Source organism: Colius striatus, chromosome 6, assembly GCF_028858725.1.
Source record: "Colius striatus isolate bColStr4 chromosome 6, bColStr4.1.hap1, whole genome shotgun sequence".
In the NCBI taxonomy this organism is placed as follows: Eukaryota; Metazoa; Chordata; class Aves; order Coliiformes; family Coliidae; genus Colius; species Colius striatus.
The window spans coordinates 3,428,342-3,447,731 of NC_084764.1; the positions used below are offsets into that span (position 1 = coordinate 3,428,342).

Below are 19,390 nucleotides of genomic sequence, written 5' to 3' on the forward strand. Positions count from 1 at the left end.
AGAAAACAAAACCCCTTACCTTTTTGTGGCAGGGAAGGTGGATCACTTTCAGTTCTCACTTGATGTGTTTCAGTGCATGCTGGCCATGCTGAATCCTGAGGCTGGTCTATCATGTACCTGTATATGGCACATTCCTGGAGCACTCTCAAATAAAACAAAGCTTTATGTTGTGAATGCAAATCTGGGACTGGAACTGCTGGAAGGTGTTGGCTTTGGGGTTTTATTTGGCTAGATAGGAAGTTTGGCTGTGTAAGATAAAGGAAACATTCATCGTGGCTGTAGGAAGCTCCCCAGCTCCTGGGGTCTTTTTCCTATTATTTCTTTAGCAAATTGGGAGCCTCTTGCGTGAATGGGGTGAAAAGTGGGGTTTTTTTTACTAGCTGTAGCTTTTATTTATACTGAAATAAACACTGATTTCTGCTGGGCCTTGTCTTTTGGGCTTCTTATCCAGAAAAGTACCTCGGCATTGGCCTAAATTTAAGTAGGTGTTTATTCATCAGCTAAGCCTGCAGCTTACAGATGAGTCCATCAATGCTACTGAATCAAAACAGTAGGATCCAATTCTCCACTAATCTTGCCTTCAGATTGTTCACAGCAGGCCATGGCACCACAAGCAAGAGCTGCTGCTGTATGGCACTTAAACATCCAGCTATGGCTCAGGTTAGGAAAGGTGACTTTCTGTCTCCGAGAGAAAATGCATCTGTGTGGGACCTCCTTGTAAATCAGCTTCTTTCTGTTCCCACCCATATTTAACCAGACTCTATTCCATCTCATCTACCACCTTTAAATTATAGCTACAACGGGAGCCTTTGCTGGTCTGAATCTCTGGCCAGATAAAGTTTGCTTTCCCTTTCTTACATGGCCCTAAGAATACCAGAGAAACTCTCCCTTCCTGCATGTGTGCACCAACACTGGGTCACGATGTAGAAGTCCTGCAGTGAAGTATCTTTGTCCCTTTTCCATTTGCAGCACAGGTGCCAACCTTTACATTGAATGTCCTGCCCCACTATCACATACTTGCATCACCTGTACCCTGTACAGGACTACACAGCACCAGGGACAATGAAATATCTCTTCTCCTCTGAGCTTTGCTGTGTGTGAAATGAAGGTAATGAAACATTGATCACATTTGTCTGTCTCAGAGAAGTGCCTAACAGGTAGTGAATAAATCTTTCTAGAGAGTTTGGGTGTGGTAGGGGAGACCTTTTTATTTAAAGGAATGCATGAATAAAGCATGCCACTTGCCTTCAAAGTACCAGCAGTAAATGCTTTGGCCGTGAGCATGAAGCCTTGCAAAACTGGTATGAAAGTGTGTACCAACTGTGGTGCAAAAGCTGAGCTTATAGGGATGAGGAGACTCACCACAGGTGAATCACTGAGCCAGTTTTCTCAAGGCTGGCTGTGCAGTGTAAGTATGTCAGTAAAAGATCTCAAGTTCTGCCCAGTATAACTCTTCTTCTTTCATTTTGGCTGCTGCTGAGTTGGCCTCTGTATGTCATAGCTGCCAGGGCTGTGATAACTTCTCCTTCAAACCATGCACTGTTCATGCTGGGTATTGTTACAAGCAAATTCTTCAATGGATTCAGCTCAGTAGGTTCAAAGATGGGAGTGAATATGTATCTTCCCCCAGCTGGGATTTCATGACTTTGCAGGTGTGGAAATAAAACACACTTATTTCTAGAAAACCAAATCATATTCTATAAATAGTCCAGTCAAGAAAACAAAACCATTGTTTCTGCTGTTCAACTCTGTAGTCATGCTGCTGGAATATTTACACTATTCACTTTGTGTAAATAGTTTCTCTTTCATTTGTGGGATCTGGAACAGGTCACTACAAGTGTTTTATATGCAGGGTTTTAACAGGAGAACTGTGGTGGTTAGCTAAGGTTGCTGTTATGAATCACCTGGGATTACTCCTGGCTCTGGTGTGGCTGAGCCAGGTTGCATAATTAGGAGAAAGCTGTGTGAAGAAGCCACGAGGCTTTGGAACCTCTCTAGGTTTTGATCAAAAGCCCACTGAAGCCAGATCTCTCTGGCTGTAGCCATCAGACTGAGGCAGAAGTGGCAACTGAACAAGGTAAGGCAATCTTGGAAACTGTTCTCTTGGTCTCAACCCTGAGAATGGGAACATGGGCTGCATGGGCAGCAACCCATAGACACAAGGCTGTTGTCATTTCAGAAGCATTGCAGCCACTGAGAGGTGATTTTTCCACTGGTGTGTAGTCTCAGCAGCATTTAGTGTACCTGTGAAAATAGAGTCGTGATGACTTTGGAGCCAGGCGGTTTGGAGTAATGTTTTGGTCACTACAGCAGGACGTGAAAGGAAGAGTTGTGCTGATGGGCTTTACAGAGCTTGTACAGTGTGACTGCAGGTCATCTCATGGGGCTCAACCTGCAAGACCTGAGGAAAGCTTGGAGGGCCCAGGCACCTCAGATAGCATTGGCTTGAAATACCTGGGCTGCTGCAGAAAGCCTCCTTGTGGTGCTGCCACCTTTTCTGTGTTATCCAGCCCATTGTTTTGCTCTTTAGCTTTTCTTGGCTACTGTTTGTTTGACCTACATCTCGCTGCTAGGATATGCCTTTGGGAGGAGGTTTCTCAGCATGTGCCTCTCAAGCTGCCAAGGCCTGACTGTGAATGTTGTGTCTCCAGGAGCCATACTATTCCTGCTGGAGAGGTAAAATGCTGTGGGATTTCTCCCCTTACTCTGGTGTTAACAGTGATGTTTGTAAGTAACCATCAGCATGGTTGTGGAGTCTCCTTTTCTGGAGGTCTTCAAAACCCACCTGGACACGTTCCTGTGTGACCTGATCTAGGTGGGACCTGCTTTGGCAATGGGGTTGGACTGGATGACCTCTAAAGGCCCCTTCCAACCCCCACCATTCTATGGTTCTGTGATTTCTGAGATAAGCAACCTCAACCTGAAAAGGAGGGGAGTGCAGGTGAGCTAAGGATGGGGATCTTAGAGTGGCTTTGAAAGAGCATTTCCTCTCTGCTCAGTTGTGAGCATAGGTTGCCCAAGCGTGTCCTCAAGGCTTGTCTGGAGGAAGGAACGTGGGAACCCCTGGGGATATGCCAGGGGATGGTACCTGGGGAGAGGCTGGATGCATTTCCCCCAAGGTGCAAATCCTCATCTCTCCAGCAAAGGGGAGGGGTGGCTGGGAAGCTGCCTGTCCTGTGGGAGTCCTGGAGCTAGGGCTGAAGCTGAACAGCTTTGCTGGCAAACCTCAGGGCATTTTCTTTTAGTGTATCCAGTACCAATGCCTGGAAAAGAACAAGCTACATCAGCAAAAGAGTTTTTGTGAAGAACAAGAGTAGTTTAAATGCAGGTACTAGCCCCAGGATCCTAGGAAATGGGTATCTTTTCCCTAATTCGCTGCATTTTGTATGTTCATGTGAGTAATCCTGGGAGTCCTCTGGTAATCCCATGAAAAAGGGTTTATAGGATCAAGTCCCCAGGGCTTAGTCTTGTAAGATGCCAAGCTGTCTAACCTCAGACAAGGAAAGCACCTGAGCTTGGGCTTTAAGAACATGAGTGATCTTTTTGTAATTAATGGGACTTGTCACATGCTTAAAATGAAATCCGCATGTAAATTACTGGGTTGGACCAGACTCACAGGTTTGGTACTTGGCATCCTGCAAGACAGAGTCCAGTAAAGTCACTGAGCTGAGAGATCAACTGTAGAGCAGGACCTGTGCACTATTTTATACAATAAAATGTTAACAACAGATAGCAAAGAGGTTATGGGATATCACTACATTCAAAATGGGACTTGAAAACAATGATCCCATTTGCTTGTTCTCCTGACACACAGCAAATGAAATCGTTTTGTGGTAGGAAATATTACCGAAGTTACAGCAGGTGATATTTTTCTGGTGTGTGATATAAAGGAATGAGCAATAAATGTTAGTATAAAGTCCAATTTGAACTCTTACAAGCCAGGCTTTACAGATTTGCTGAGAGTAGGATGGAGAGTGTGGTGGCTTCCCCTCCCACATCCCTGCACTTCCCACCACCTTCCTTGGTGGAATTCTACGGTCTGTCATTTCTATTCTCTGGAGTAAACGTTTTACAGCCTCATAATCATCTTCTACCTGAGAGATATTAAGTATGTTTTTACTAGATTACAATTCATTGCAATATTCCCTACATTTTGCATTTGATTGCCTGGTAGTTTATGACAGGTATTTTGTGCTTCAGGGTTCTGACACCATTGGTGTTTGGAGGGGAATTAAGAATGGAATACGTGGATGTGTCTTTTCTGTGCAACATTTTCCTGACCAGAGGTCTCACCTAGGATGCACTTGGAGCATCGTTAAACAAACAGGGCAGCTTAGAGCCAGGACTTAGCTGTGGTAGGTGGGTACTGTTCTATTGAAGACCACAGCGAGCAGCTGAGTTTCCATCAGCTAAAGCTCTGGGTCTTGATGTAGGAGAAAGGATGAAAACGTTCCTCCTCTTGATGGAAGTGATGCACATGTGATTGCCCTTGGGAGTGATGGGGTCGATGCCTTAGGAACACATGTACTCGTGATTAATATCCTATGCATGTCCTACAGAGCTGTAGTGAAAATCCTTTTGTTGTTGGCCTAAAATAAACAGCATTGCATGTTGGGAATAAAAGACAAGTTTTCAAAGCTGTCTCAGACATAGTGCTAAAAGTACACTTGAACACTTCAAGGAAGTGACTTTGTGTTTGAGAGAGACAGTGAATGCTTTTATCTTCTCGTGATTTCCGTGGTGCAGCGTGTGTGAGTGCCACAGTTACAGATGTGTGCTGCTCTGACAAAGTGAGGTTCATGGTTATAGGGATTTCTGGAGTGCTGCTGTATTTGTAAATGATGCTATGGATGCATCTGCCATGTAATGCTCATTGCCTCGCTGAGGTAGCAGCACGGCAGGAGAACTGGAAACACAGAAGCTGTATCTGTGAGCAATGCTATAGACCAGGACGGTGTCAGTGAACAGAGACACTATTAACTAAATAGAAAGGAGTCAGGATTAAGTGCTTTGTGCCTCTGAAGCTGCTATACCAGGGTTGGCACTATAAATATACTTACAGTATGTTCTTCCAGGGAGCTTTCTGTTAATATCTGAATGGGCAAAATAAAGAACAAAATAACCTCTCTCTGCTAAAGATGATGCTCCTACTGCATCTGAACTCTCAGCAAGTGCTACAGATGGAACCAGAGTGCATCCAACTTTTTTGTTTTGCCTTTCAATCCTGAATCTTAATTAGTTCCCTACTGCTTTAGTACATGCACAACATTTTAATAGTCATAAGGACTTGCTCCAATCCACGTTGCCATTTCCACAATTCACTCTTTCATACCAGTAGCAATTCTTCCCCCCTCACTCCCCCCCCCCCACTGCCATTTAGGAAGAGCATAAAGAAAACTAAATAGCCAAGCGTGGAGCTGTAGATTGATGAGGTTGTCACACTATTCTCCTCACTGTTTTCTTCCGACCTGCACTGTGCTCTAATAGATGGATGATTGCTGGGGGAGGAAGAGAGTTAGCAAATCCCACAGCCAGATGTTCAGGGATGGACAGAGCGACCTTCTCAAGGAACCCAGAGGAGTATGACTGTGTCCTTCTGAAGGAAAAGGACGCTCAGGTGCCTCTGGCTGCCTGTGTTTATCTCTCTTTTCAAAAGGAGCACAAATGGGCTCAGCATGGCTGCAAGGATGGCTGTTTCTCGGTGCATCGCGGGAAATGACCAGTCATCCGTCTCTTCACTGTGGAGTCTGCCTGCAGCCATCAATCTTGCTGCCCAGCACGGCAGCTCCTCTGGCTTAGCTTGGCTCAACGTTAGATGAACAAAGGGAAATGAAAGCTGAGCAGGGGAAAAGGAGAGAAGAGCAACTATTCTCTGTTTCACTTTGTTTTCCCCTTGCATGGCTGTCTCTCCCTCTTCCCCATTATCGTCTGTTTTCACCGTGTTGATGTGAGCTGTGCAAAGGGCCCGTGTTCAGGATCTGGGAGTTTACAGCGTTGCTCTGTTAGCAGAGAGGAGAAAGAGATTGAAAAGGCATAATTCAATGCCCAGAGCTTCCATTTTTCAGACTGTCTCTGTGGCAGTTTCCAGAACAAGCCTGCCATAGTTCAGCTGCAGTAGGCAAGGAGAAGGGATGCAACAGCTTCGCCCCATCCTGCTGCCTTTCACTCATGTTCTCCCTGATTCCTTCCTCCATGCCGCTTGAGCGTTTTCAGGTGTGTACTTCATCTCTCCATTCCTGTTCTGTTCAAAAAGCAATCACCAGAGCTGTGTGATGGGCCTTGCTGGAGAAGGGTAGGTAGGGATACCCAGAGCTCCTGTCAGCAACTGCAGGCTGCCTTGAGTCAGGCCTGCTTGACACAGCTGTGTGGGCTTCGCACAACCTGCCTGAGCTCATCCAGCACCTGTGGCTCTGGCTCTGAAAGTGGATGTCGTGCCAATGGCTTTAATTGCAGTTGATATGCAGCCCATCCAAATAAAAACCATTCAGACATGTCTGCTTGTAGACTTAGCGCTGAATTAACTGATTTCTGCACTTGGACTCAAATGGGCCAATTTTTGCCTGAAACGCTTGGATTTGATGAGCCAGGCTGGAAGGAAAAGAGGTGTGTGAATTCACTACCTGCTGCACTCCCACAGCTGGGGTCTGCTGTTTTCCACAGTGAATTCTTGCCTCTGGGTGCCCTAGCAGGGCATATTTGGCTTATTTTGTAGAAGGCTTGTTTAGAGATCCCATTGTTCCCCTTAGCGCTGTGCCACTGGGGGTTGAGTCGTGTGTTTAAAAACCCCATGTGACTGCATTTGCTTTTCCATTTTCCTGGTTGACCCCAATGATGTAAGCATCAGGTCTGAAAGAGCCAGGCTTCCCTGCACAACTGAGGTAGGAGATTCCTCTCTCGCACTTCTTACTGAGGGCAAAGAAGGGAGATCTCTCAGGTGTACACAGAGCTCGTTGGAAGATTCGAGGCCCAACTAAGCACTGAGATGGAGCAAGAGAACTGTGTAAAAGCAGATATTGGACACAGAGATGTCTGAGGCATCTTTACCTGCTTTCAGCCACATGTGCCATCTGGAGTGAACAGACCTGCCAAGGTGGGGGAAATGTATACCATCATGGGTTTAAGGAGCTGCTTCTCTGTGCTGAGTTTTAGGTTTTGAGGTATTTTCTCTTTACCATAAACCTAAAGCATAAAACCTGAAGGAAAACATTTGTTTAGTGAAAGCCAGGCTTTGCAAGTGGGCACAAGACCTTTCTGAGTGGGGATATTCAGGCAATTGCTTCCCATTGTCCCCTTTTGAATGAGTGGTCATATTTTCTACTGCTACCCATTTTGCCTCCCTGCAAATTTAGCAAGAGACAAATCTTGTTCATGTTGTCACGAGACAGCCTACCCCAGATGGCACATCTGTGTCTCGGGATGCCCTCTGGCTGGCCTGTTGGCAGGCTTTGTGTGACTTTGACTGTGACTTTGAAGGTCACCTTGTTTACACCTTGCCTTTTCCCCCTTTCCCTATTCAGAGTCTTGCTGAGCCTGCAGGCTGGGCTTCACCATCTGCATTTTCTCTGGTGCCATTAATCTTCCTGTTTACCATTCTGTTATTAATTCTGGAGTTCACCTTTTTGTCTAAACGCTTTATAGGCCTCTTGGAATTTCTTGCTTTTTTTGTGGCAAGAGATCTGAGCATCTCAGTTGATGCTTTGCTTTGTTCTTTCTCATTTCTGAAAGGGATACCTGCCCACTAGCATCTCATGCCATTTTTCTATTACAAGCCTTTCTCCTTATAATAACATTTTTCAATGATCCAGTTTCATCTGCCAGATGCATCTTAGTGGATGAGTAAATATCATCCTCATTCCTTGGAACTGGCGAAGTGGTCACTGAAATCTGGTGTCTGTGGAAATTGTCTTGCTTTTTCAAGTTGGTTTGTTTTTCTTGACTGGGAGAAAAAAGGAGAAGTGTTTAAACCTGGCTTTTGTGAGAACCTGTAAGAAAACCTTGCATTTTTTTGGTGGATTTTATTTGAATGCCTGAATGCCTATGAATATTAAACAAGCCCTACCAAACCCCAGAGGACAGATGGAGGCTATCTCCATTTGACAGATGATGGAGAAGCAGAGCGTACCTTTGTTAGAGTTTGGCCCAAGACCACATGGTGAGACAGCAGCGATGCCAAGGGCAGCAACTGGGCTGATTGTTCCCTAGCCCATCCTAAAATCATTGCCATTTTGCTGTGGCCTTTCTGTTCTTCAGTGGTTTATGCAGGTTTGGTATTTACTGATCTAGAGGTGCTGCCAGCTCTGCTTGGCACGGCTGACTTCTTCAGACACTGCACTACATGCATGTGGCTGCCTTGCTTCCCAGGCCTGAGCACCTTGCAAAGTGGGAGCTCTGCAGACAGAGATGACAGGATCAGGACCAAACCACCTGTGATCTGGCTGAGGGATGCTAATAAGACCTGCTGCATCTTTGCTGATGTCTTCTGAGCTGACTGGGTGTCTCTGCCCGCTCCCCAGCACTCTGGGTTTTAGAAGGGCTTCTTTAACAGAGCTGCTGCATGATGTTCAGATGCAGCCAGAACTGAACACTAGGCTCAAACAAATACCCCCACCCCCTCGACCTGGAGCACGACGAGGCACAGAGTGGGCTCCCAAGAATCATTGCAGGACTCAGATTGGCTTTGGCAGGTTTATCAGCTCTGGCTTAGTGCCGGCTCTGCTAGGCCTGGACTGAATTAATTGGGATGCTTGTGCACTGCAGTTGAGAGATAACTGCATTACAGAGATTTATCTGTTACTAAAGGTATCCCCTCCACTGTCCTCGATAAGGAAGAGGGAGGCTGTGCAGAATGTCACAGGCGGGTTCTGCCGTGGCTGCTTTTGCACATGGTTTATGGATGAGTTTGCATTCCCTACCACTGGGTTTGCTCGCTGCTGTCACATATGGAAATTGTGCAGTTGATTGCGGTGGAGGTTGACTCCCTGTTGCAGAGTGTGCAGTGTGGGGTGACTGGCCCAGCTGTGTGGTGTGGGGGTGACTGGTGTTTTGCTGACAGCTGCCTGATTATTGGACAATAATCAGATTCTGCTTCTTGCGACGGGTCTCGAGGCCCGTCCGTCCGTGTGAGCGTGTCTGTAGGAACACGTATGGAGAGACAGGCCAAGTTATTCTCTTATCCAAACAGACCAGAAGCTCTGTCAGTGTGATGCAAAGCCCAGAGGAATAGACTGGAAAACTCAGGAGTTTTCTCTGAATTACAGCACTTACCCAGCCTCTGTCCCTCAGTGTTGCCAAATGGTGCTGCAAAAGTCCTACTGCAGTGTAAGCCCATCTTAGAAGGCAAATGCAAGAGTGACCAGCACCCAGATGAATGATAGAATAATGTATCTCTATGGAGCTATTCCCTTATGTTTTGAGCCCTGAGGGTAGTTACCTGATCCAGCATTTAGCCTGATACTGTGATTTGGCAGCCTTTGAGAAGCAGGTACAGTATATGATATGTGACAATGATTTATATCTATGCTGAAAAATAAATCTGTAAAGAACTTCCCAGGGACAACTGACAGGAGGGCTATTTTTTTTTATTGAGAGATTTTTATAGAGGCATTCTAGTCTGCCAAAGAAATACAGCTGCTTGTAAAGTCCACATTTTGATGATGGGTTAAACTAAACAATGCTTAACCTTATGTTTGAGGGCCTCTGCTGTTTTCTGCAGCCTTATTTCCCTCTCCTGTTCTGTTGTAGCCTCCTGAGATGTATTTTAGCTGGAGGCTGATAAAAGCTTTCAACTGGATCTTAGTCTTTAACAAAGTTGTCCTCTGATTTTTCTGCAGCTTGTGCCCAGGCTGAAGAGTGAAAGTGTGCAAGTCTCCCCTTGTCACAGCTTCCTCTGTCTTCTTCCATCTCTTCCCTTTCTCCCCCTGTTCCCTGCTCCCCTCCAACCACAGCATGAGCTTTACGGGAAGAGGTGATGGGGAGACATTGGGATTTTCCCATCTCCCAGTGCTCCCTAGAGCAAACCTCAGTAGTGCCTAAAATCTGCAACAAGTGTTTACTAAGATTCATGTCAGAGCTTTATAGGATCCCATGGCTCCAGCCTGAAGAGGAGTTTTCACTTCACATCAGAGAGTCCTCCATACTATTTCTTTCCACACAAAATGGTTTGTTTCTGAGGAAACAAATACTCTCTTGTTTTCAAGTAGTCTTGATTCTAAAACTGGTTTATTATTCTCTTTGTCTGGATGCTTGTTCTCACCGTGGCCCTGTTTACCTGGAGAGTGCAATAATATACACGAGGCTTGAGGGTGGAATTGGCAGGGGAGACAGTTACCAGAGTAGCCTTACAGTCTCCAGTACAGCCACGGCTTTATTGCATCTGCCTTGGATTAAAAAGAAAGTAAGTTTGATGTTTACTAGCCTCTAGGGGCATTTGTTTGGCTTTATGGACTCATTGTGAGAGTGTGTGCTATCAGCAGTCTAGTCTCAGGGGAGGCCCAGGACTGGGCTGGCAGGAGGACCCGTGGACCAGGGTTGGAGAGGATTCTAAGTGTAGAACTGGCACTGACCAATCTGCTCCAGATGGATGCTGAATTACAGTGGTGTTGGGAGAACAGGACAGGCTAGCAGGGCCCGTGGAAGGTCAGGGTTAAAGCCTAACAGCAATGACTTGAGCATCTGCCCTGGGATAGATGTAGACAGTGCAGCGACAGAAGGGGTTTGAAGATCCACATCTGCAGGAGGAGTGAAGGGCTGTGCTGTGCAGTGCTGGCAAAGGCACGCTTACAACAAAAGCTTGCAGAGCCCTCCCTCCTTTAGTACACCTGGCTGTGGTCACTGCTGTGAATGCATCAGTTCCAAGGACACTAACAAATCACCCTATTGGCCATGAGCGTAACAAGCCAGCAAGCAAACAAGCTTGTGCACGTACAGAAAAGCTACAAAACCCAGCTCTTCACGTAAGGCATTGTCTCCTTTTCCTTTCTTGAGGGATTCCACCCCCCCTGCCCCCACCCTTTGCACTCTAAGGCTATATTTGTGCCTTGGAGATGTGGAGATGAGCGTATGATGGATGGATGGATGCTGCTTGTCTGGGTTTTTCACCACCATTTCCCCTGGGGCATTCTGTCTGCTGGCAGAGAGCACCATCCCAAAAGATGGTATCTTTTGCAAACTCGACAGCTAACAGACAGCTTCTCTCTCTGCATATTTCCCCAAAGAAGAGCAGGCTTAATCTGGTTTTTATATGGCATATTTCATTATAATCTTTTTGACTTCCCATGTTCCCAATACGCCGTCATAAATAAAACGCTGGGGGTGGGAACAGCAGAGATGCTGAGGCTTCACACTCTTGTGACACTGATAGATTCTCATTTTAAACTGTCATGGGATTTAATTGCTTGCTGAGCCACTGCACTGCACTTTCAGACACATCCTGCCACATCCTCTTAATGAGCTTAGTGGCTGCATTCACTCAGCAATAGTTCTGTTTGCCGTGAATTAGGTGGCTTTTTTAGACCACCTATATGAGGTGGAGGTTACTAAGGTAATATCCTTGGGTTTATCCACCTTAAACAGCACTTTGTGGACCCTTAACATTTAGTTTCCTCTGGCACTTTTTTTTTCTGTTCCAGAAAACACCACCAAGAAACAAAAACACAAGAATCTATGTGCAAAGTCAGTGTTTGTCTAAGAGGGTTTTTGGAAGCCGGCTTGCTTTGGTTTGCATAGTAGCTGTCTCTGGCGTGATAGATCATGCTGGAACTCACCCAATAAGTATCTCTGTTCCCAATTAGAACTGGAAATGGAGCTGCTTACGAGTGCACAGAGATGATGGCTTGGGTGGCAGCTGCTACTGTGGAGATGGAAATGATCCATTGTAAAACAAATACATTGCACTGTATAGAAAAAGGGATGGTTGGTTTTAATTTCTGTTTGAAAGAGACACTGAAAAGTTGCTCAGCTCCCAAAGCAGCCCAAACCAAATGGAGCATATTGAAGGGCAGGAATTTGCAGCTGTTTTGGTGAATCACAACTTGAAAAAGCCCACCATTTTGTAGGATTTGTCAAAGTGTGCTTCTTTTGGAGGCAGCACTTCAAGAGAAAACAGAGGCAGGAACGATGCTGGCACGGGTGCTCGTTCAGATCCTACCACCACTGATAAATAGAGAGGTTGCTGCATGGAGCTGGTGAGCAGAAACAACCACCTTAATTAAATCTCTATGAAAGGGACTGTGGCAAGTTGAGAGACATAAATTTTCATCACGGGCACACACACTTATTAGATTTATAGTATATGGCCAATATTTAGCTGTGACACCAAGAGTATGGTGGTTTATTAAAACAGGAAGAGTTCCTAATGAACATTTTCGTGTTCATTGATGATTTCTGTTGATTTGACACTTCCCAGTCCTGTGGGTCTGACTGTTTCCTCTACCTCCTACAGTACCCAGGTGCTATTGCATTCCCTACACTGATCAAAAAGCAACTTATCTACAAACCTTCTTAACATTTTTACATGAAAGAGTGAGCTTTTTGTTGTAGAGCTTTTACTGGTAGTTATTACTTGTAATAAAGATTATGTTCTCTGAAAGGGCACTATCTGAAGAAGAGCTTGTGAGATAAACCAGAGTTAAAATAGAACAATTAGTAGGTAGCAAATGTTTTTAACTATGTTTAAAAAGGATTTAGAGGTGATTCAGGGATTTAAAGACCTATATATTTTACATTTGAGAAACAGATTGAAACAGTAATTAGGTGTAAGCAGGAAAGCACCTGGGAAACGAGGATGCAAGAGGTTCTGACCTACCAAGGAAATGCTTGTCTCACTGAAGGAGGATGTCTTTGGACCTCTGAAGCTTTTTATGCTGTAAACTTTGCATTCCAAATGACATAGCTCTGCCATTTCCCACTCTCTAGAGCTACTTAGGACTGCAAATGGACTCCAGAAGCTATCAATGGAGAAGGAAGGAAGGAATTGAGTAGCAGTCAGCTTAGTAGGCAGATGAGAGGCAGGATTTGGGATGAGCAGTCTCCTGGACCTCTGCTGCTGGGAAGCAGCAACACCACACAAAACCCATGCCAATTAAAGACAGCTTTTTGCCAGTTTTTGACCTTAAATCCTGTCTTTCCCTCTTGGCTCGATGTTTGAAGTCTCTGGAACAAACAGGGAGCAGATTTACTTTCATATATGTTCTACTTAGCTTTCAGCGCTTCCTTGCTTAGTCCCTTTTCTAATGCATTCGTTTGCTGGGCATATTGGTATCCAGAGACACTCATAGCTTGTCACAATGTTTGTTCTGAATGCCCTTGAGCTTACTTGAAGCTTCTCCTCTTGCTGAATATATGATGACCCCGTGAGTTTTGCAGTTCCCCAAGGTCCCACATATAGAGCAAATGCCCTTTTGCACCTAAGCATAAGACTTGTGAAGCTGAGCCCACAGCCATAGATGATTATGGAGGTTCTTTAGTGACTTTGGATTCAAGTGATTTGCACATAAATCAAGTCTAAAATCCTTCCTCTCTATTGAAATGTCAGGATTTAGCATCCAGAGAGAGGTACTGGGAGTTCATACAGGGAAACTCAATCTGTATGATTCCCTGATGACTTTTCTGTCTTCTTTGTAGCTCAAGTAAGGGAGAAGTTGGGGAAGGTGGCATAATGGGATGGGTGTGCAGAGCTTAATGCTGAAAACAGAGGCCTGATTGAATAGACCTCCTTGTGATGAGAAGGGAGATCAGTTCACAGTTGACCCCATCCCATTGTGTGGGTTGTCCTGGGAGTTTCCTTTGAAAATCCCAGTGGTTTGGGGTTTCTGCATGGTTTGCACTCAGCCTTTCCCTCCATGAATAGAATAGCCTTTGCTGGAATTTTAGCTGGATTTTCTGTGGTTATTGGCTGAGCAATGCTCTCTCACTTCAGAAGACTTGAGCAAGCATGTTGTGGAAGCACTGATCAGGGACCCTGAATTATTTGCTGGCTTAAGAGTTTTTCATATAGAGAACAAACATATTGGTGAGATGTGATTGCCCCCAAGAAACAGATTATGCTTTACCGTCCCAAGTGGAAGCCTTCATTCAGTATTTGGATTGCAGGAGTGACTTGGGGCTTTATAAGCACATGAATTTCTGCCCTGCAAAGTTTACAACTTATGGTGACAGAAAGACAGGGAGCTTCAGGCAGACTGGGGAACCCAACACAGTTCTAAAAGATAGAAGTTGACAGAGCTGTGAGATAAGGACACCAGATGCTGATCTGGGAGTGTCAGTCCTGTACATGACTACTGTATAAATCTGTTGGGCTAGAGGAAGGAATTAATTTCAGAAAGGAGGCAGTACTTGATGAATCCATAGCTGGCATTCAGGATGTCTCCCTGCCATAGGCTTGCTCTGAATGAACCCCTTGCATGAGTAGGGCTAGATTCTGCCCTCATGGTTGTGCCATGGCGTTTCTTCATTGGTGTGGATTCATTTAAAACAAACTGAAGAGCCTGGACATGTTCCTGTGAGACCTGATCTAGGTGAACCTGCTTCTGCAGGTCCCTTCCAACCCCCACCATTCTATGATTCTGTGATTCTTACATGAAATTTCAAGACACATCCCTTTGGCTTTCTTCAGTTTTAAGTTTCCAGCCTTGGCCCTACACACATCTGCTCCCCCACATGTAGAACATGCCCTGGTGTAGGAAAATGCTGCTTGCTTGTATAAACTATGCCAAATGATAATTTGCATTCAACTACTTTTTTCCTTCAGGAGATCAGCTCTTCCTACCTGTTATTTCAATACTCATCCTGGTTTTCTTCTGTATTTGAAGCACAGGGAGTTAACATAAAGTTGATGGGTTCCCCCATTTATTTCCTCCTGCTACAGTATGTCCAGCTTATCTTTTTTCCCCTGTAAGCAAACAGAGCAGTTGAAAATATAGCAGGTTTTCAGCAAGATAGAAATTAATCCTACATGGAGATCCTTAGCAGTTTAAAAGATGAACTTGAAGAACTCTCATTCAAGTTAGAAACAAGCTTGAGAGTTTGTCGGTCTTCTGCTTGTCATCTCTGGCCTGCTTGTTAGCTGAAGGAAACACATACAGTTAGTGTGTTTTGTTTTTCAGAAGTTGATCTGCCTCTGAAAAAAGATGGATTCACCTCAGAAAGCACAACTCTGGAAGCCTTGCTGCGTGGAGAGGGGATAGAGAAAAAAACAGACACTAAAGAGGAAGACACTATACAAGAAATCCAGGTAAAGGAATCCTGTGCCCTGACAACAGGGCTGCATTTCACCATTTGTCTCTGAGCCTAGCAGACCTTGTCCTATGGCAGAACAGTGCATCTGTTGATAGTGGTGTCATTCTGCTGTCAGAATGTTATCAAAGCCTTGTGTGTCACTGTAATGCTCCAAATGAACTTGGGCTCTCACACACTTCTCCTGTCACAAGTATCTCGGTCATTCGGCTGTGTTCTGCACACCTCCTGGCTTGGAATTTGTTTTGCTGCACTGTGAGATGATTACACATAAAACTGATGAGCAGAGATGGGTCTCAACCATAAACTGAACGTTAGTGCCTCTTGTTTAAAGTGAATTTGGGCATGGGTTTGAATGTGGACTCACAGCTGCCGACTGTAGACAAAAACTCATCATTGCCTTGCACCTTTTTTTTGTACTGAGAAGTATACAGGCACAATACATAACTACAAATATTCTCATCTTAATTATCTCAGTTATTGATGCAGGGCTGGGAAAAATGGCCTCTTCATGGGCATTGTTTTGAAAGCTATCTATCAAGATGCCATTTTATCCTTTAACATCTAAAAGCAGAGACACATCTGTGGGTCTGTCATGGAAGGAATTCAGCTGCTATAAAGGGCTCTTATATAAGTGCATGTCACTTTTGAAGTCATCCCAAGTTGCTTGGAAAGTGGGTCCCTCCCAGGGAGCAGCAGCACATCTTTGCTGATGCTAAAACACCCTTGTGCTGTGAGTCTTATTCTGATGTATTTTTAGCAGGAGCCACTGGCAATGGGTCAAATTTGGTAATTTTGGCTGAGATGGAACCTGAAACCATGAAAAATGTGGCAGCCCTGTGCCAAGTGAAACAGAAAGAATGTGGGCATCAAATTTGTATTACTTGGAGCTCAGTCCTACTGGTCTATTTGCTAGAAATTTCACAGGTGTAAGAGCAGCAAAATTAGGTCTCCTGGTAGCAGTTACACAGGTGAAGGAGCATCATCAAACTGGAAACATCCCATGCTCATGGAGTGGGGAAAAGCTTGGCACGAAGCCCACTTTGTGGTTCCTTCTTCAGTGGTTTATCTGGGCCTATGAAGCAGAGCACCCTAAAGCTCTGTTTAAACCCACTTCCAAGGTCAGAAGAAGTCATGGTGAAGCCTCCCTATGAAATCAACAAGTGCCTTTGGATGTTGCTGTGTGATCTGGGCTCCCAGATTATCCCCAGCAGCAGCCCAAAGAAAGAGACTTCAGAGATGGTGGAACAGACACTTGTTGCTGGAGAAGGCTCAGAATACCCTTTTGGCCGCTTCTATCAAGGATCAAAGTCGTTATCACACTTGGTCACTTATTGTCTCTCTCCTAAATTGATGGTACCATTTTCAACAAAGGAAGTGGTCTGTAATACTTCTCTTAGCTGCTCTTGTGTAGGATTATTGTGAGCTAGCTCCTTCCTCTCCCAGGTACAATATGGCTGCAGCTTTGTTTTTTCCTGGAGAGCCTTTAAGATACGAAGCAACGTGAAATTAGACTCACATCACTAAGTTTGCTTGTTTTCTTGCATACCAGTAGTCTCCTCATGTACAACATTTTCCCAGTGCTTCAGCTTTCCTAAGGTGAAGTCAATTAGCATATGCCACTGCATGAGTTTTGAAGAAACATTCTGTGTGTGTAGAACTGGAACTTGCTTAACTTTTACACCCCTTAGGGTTTAGTACTCTAGTGTGAAATGGTATTTCATGAGGGTCTGACCTCATTAATAGCCTCCTGAGACTTAAAAGAAGCAAAAACCAGATGAAGATTTGATCCTCTACCATGTTCTAAATGTAGTCTGTACTTTTTAGAAGGGGCACTGTCCAATATTAGTCTGAAAGATGTAGCTGATGAGTAGCTCATATGGTCAGTCTTCCCAATACAGGCTTCTTTCTGTTGTATTCCAACAAATACAGAATTTGATGCTTTGAAGTATGTAGAAAGGAGAGAAAGCAAATATGATTTGCTCCTCTTCTCCCTCTGCTGGCTTTCAAATAGCTGTTAAGTAGAAATTGTAGATAAGCAGAGTAAGAGTGAAAAGCATCCCCATCGGTTGAACGTCACTGATTTCAGTCACGGCTGCATGTTGTAATTTAGAGGAGTGGTGCTGTGGCAAAGATCAGTTAGTGATTCCAGATTAGTCCCTTCTGAAATGACACCACACCATGAATGGACTGTGGCCCGTGTCTGTGTTTCTAGTAGACATTGGAGCATCTTCCTTATGAGGAAAGGCTGTGGGACCTGGGGCTGCTCAGTCTGGAGAAGAGGAGACTGAGGGGGGAGCTCATTAATAGTTACAAATGTCTAAATGGTGGGTGTCAGGAGGTTGGGGCAACACTTTGTTTCTGTTGTGTCCAGTGACAAGACAAGGGATGATAGACAAAATCTGGAACACAAAAAGTCCCACTTAAACACAAGGGAAAATTTCTTTGCTGTAAGGGTGAGGGAGCCCTGGCCCAGGCTGCCCAGGGAGAGTGTGGAGGCTCCTGCTCTGGAAGTCTCCAAACCCACCTGGACACGTTCCTGTGTGACCTGACCTAGGTGGGACCTGCTTTAGCAGGAGGGTTGGACTGGTTGATGTCTAGAGGTTCCTTCCAACCCCCACCATTCTGTGAGTCTGTGATTCATGGCAAGGACTGAGGGGATTTCAATGGGACTTCATTCCACATTGGTGTTGTGATGCTTTGTCTCACCTTTGTCTGTGCCATGTCCCACTCGTGTGTGTTTTCAGGCTGACCAGCCTGTGTTTGGTCCTATAGAGGTTATAGTTCAAAAGATCAAGATAAAAGGACTGAAATTCCCTGGCCTGGGCATCTCACAGTATGAGAGATGATGAGTTGTTGTTCCTATTAAATAATTGAAGGAACTATTGCTGCCATCCCTATCGACTTCCATGAGACCTGGACTTCCTCTGCATCCTCATGCAGCAAGACCCTTGCTTCCAGATGACTCTGTGTGTGTGCCCTGAAAGGTGCTGCTTTCTAGATCCACTAAACATGCTGGAAAGTACAGAGGCATTTCCTCTGGTTTTTTGCTAAGCAAAGAAAACAGTGAGCTGCCAAGGAGAAAACCACTGTTTTCTGTCTCCTTAAAGTGCATTCTCCACGTTAGAGGAAAACAAAACAACTCCAGGTGCAAGAAACCCAAGTAAAAAAAGCCATGCAAACAATTTGCTGGACAGGGCCTGCAGCCATGCATACTAATACTGGTGTTGTCTCAGGCTCTCACTGCTCAGTGCTACCCCTCTTACTCCTTAGGAACCTTTTCTTCGTTGCTGACTGTGATACCAGTGGTATTTTTTAATAAGAGCTCCCTGGAGAACTGAGGGATGGAAGGGAAAGCAAATTTTGCTTTAGTGGAAAGAAATAAGGGTTCTGGGATGTGCTTTGGCATCATATCATTAATCAAATGTGATTTAATCACCTGCAGTCTCGGTGGTAAAGAGCAGCACTTGGTTGGATGTGTCATCTTCTTTTCTTCTAACCATTCCTGTTTATTGTTCAACCACAGAGGGTTTTAGAAAATGATGAAAATGCAGATGAAGTGAATGAGGAAGAAGATTTGGAAGAAGATATTCCCAAACGAAAGAACAGGCCTCGAGGACGGGTAAGTGCAGAGTTTACTGGAACGGAAAGGAAAGAAGCAACCTCTGCTTTTTGCTTGTGTATTTGTCACATGTATTGTGTATGCAGAGTGCATTTCCATGGATGTGTGACAGTGAGAACCCTGTAGGTAATTTTCAGTCGTGTGTTCAAAGATCTTGAATGTTTCTTTCAATTGATTTTTGTGTGTTACCAAGAAAAAAAGTCTATTCAGAGAGTAAGAAAGTTGGGGTAAATTCAGTGTGCTGTATTTACAGCTGTGGTGTCAGCTGTAGTCATTATGATGACATCCTGCTGCTACAATGCTTTTACTTTGAAACAACATTTGTAAATGACAGAAAAGCAACAAATTCAGCCATGACAGCAAAACCAAACTGATTAATAGAAGTAACTTGAACTGTGTTAACACGTTTTGCAGCTTTCTCCAAGGTGGCACTTTGTGTCTGACACTGGCCCTCTTGAGCCCATGACAAATCTTCCATTTGCTTAAAATGGGCAATATGTTATCCTTAAGGGAGTCTGAGTCCCTCCTCCTTACCTA

The 19,390-nt window shown here is 44.8% G+C and overlaps 1 protein-coding gene across 9 annotated transcripts in view; it reads left to right on the forward strand.

Moving 5' to 3' along the window:
• The window catches only part of DPF3 (double PHD fingers 3), a 166,962-nt gene that overhangs the window by 81,241 nt on the left and 66,331 nt on the right, over window positions 1-19,390 (forward strand). For all 9 annotated transcript variants that reach the window (XM_061997682.1, XM_061997688.1, XM_061997684.1 and 6 more), the window contains exons 4-5: window positions 15,102-15,229; window positions 18,758-18,853. In XM_061997682.1, coding sequence (XP_061853666.1) covers window positions 15,102-15,229; window positions 18,758-18,853 — 224 coding nt within the window. The remainder of the gene's footprint in view (window positions 1-15,101; window positions 15,230-18,757; window positions 18,854-19,390) is intronic.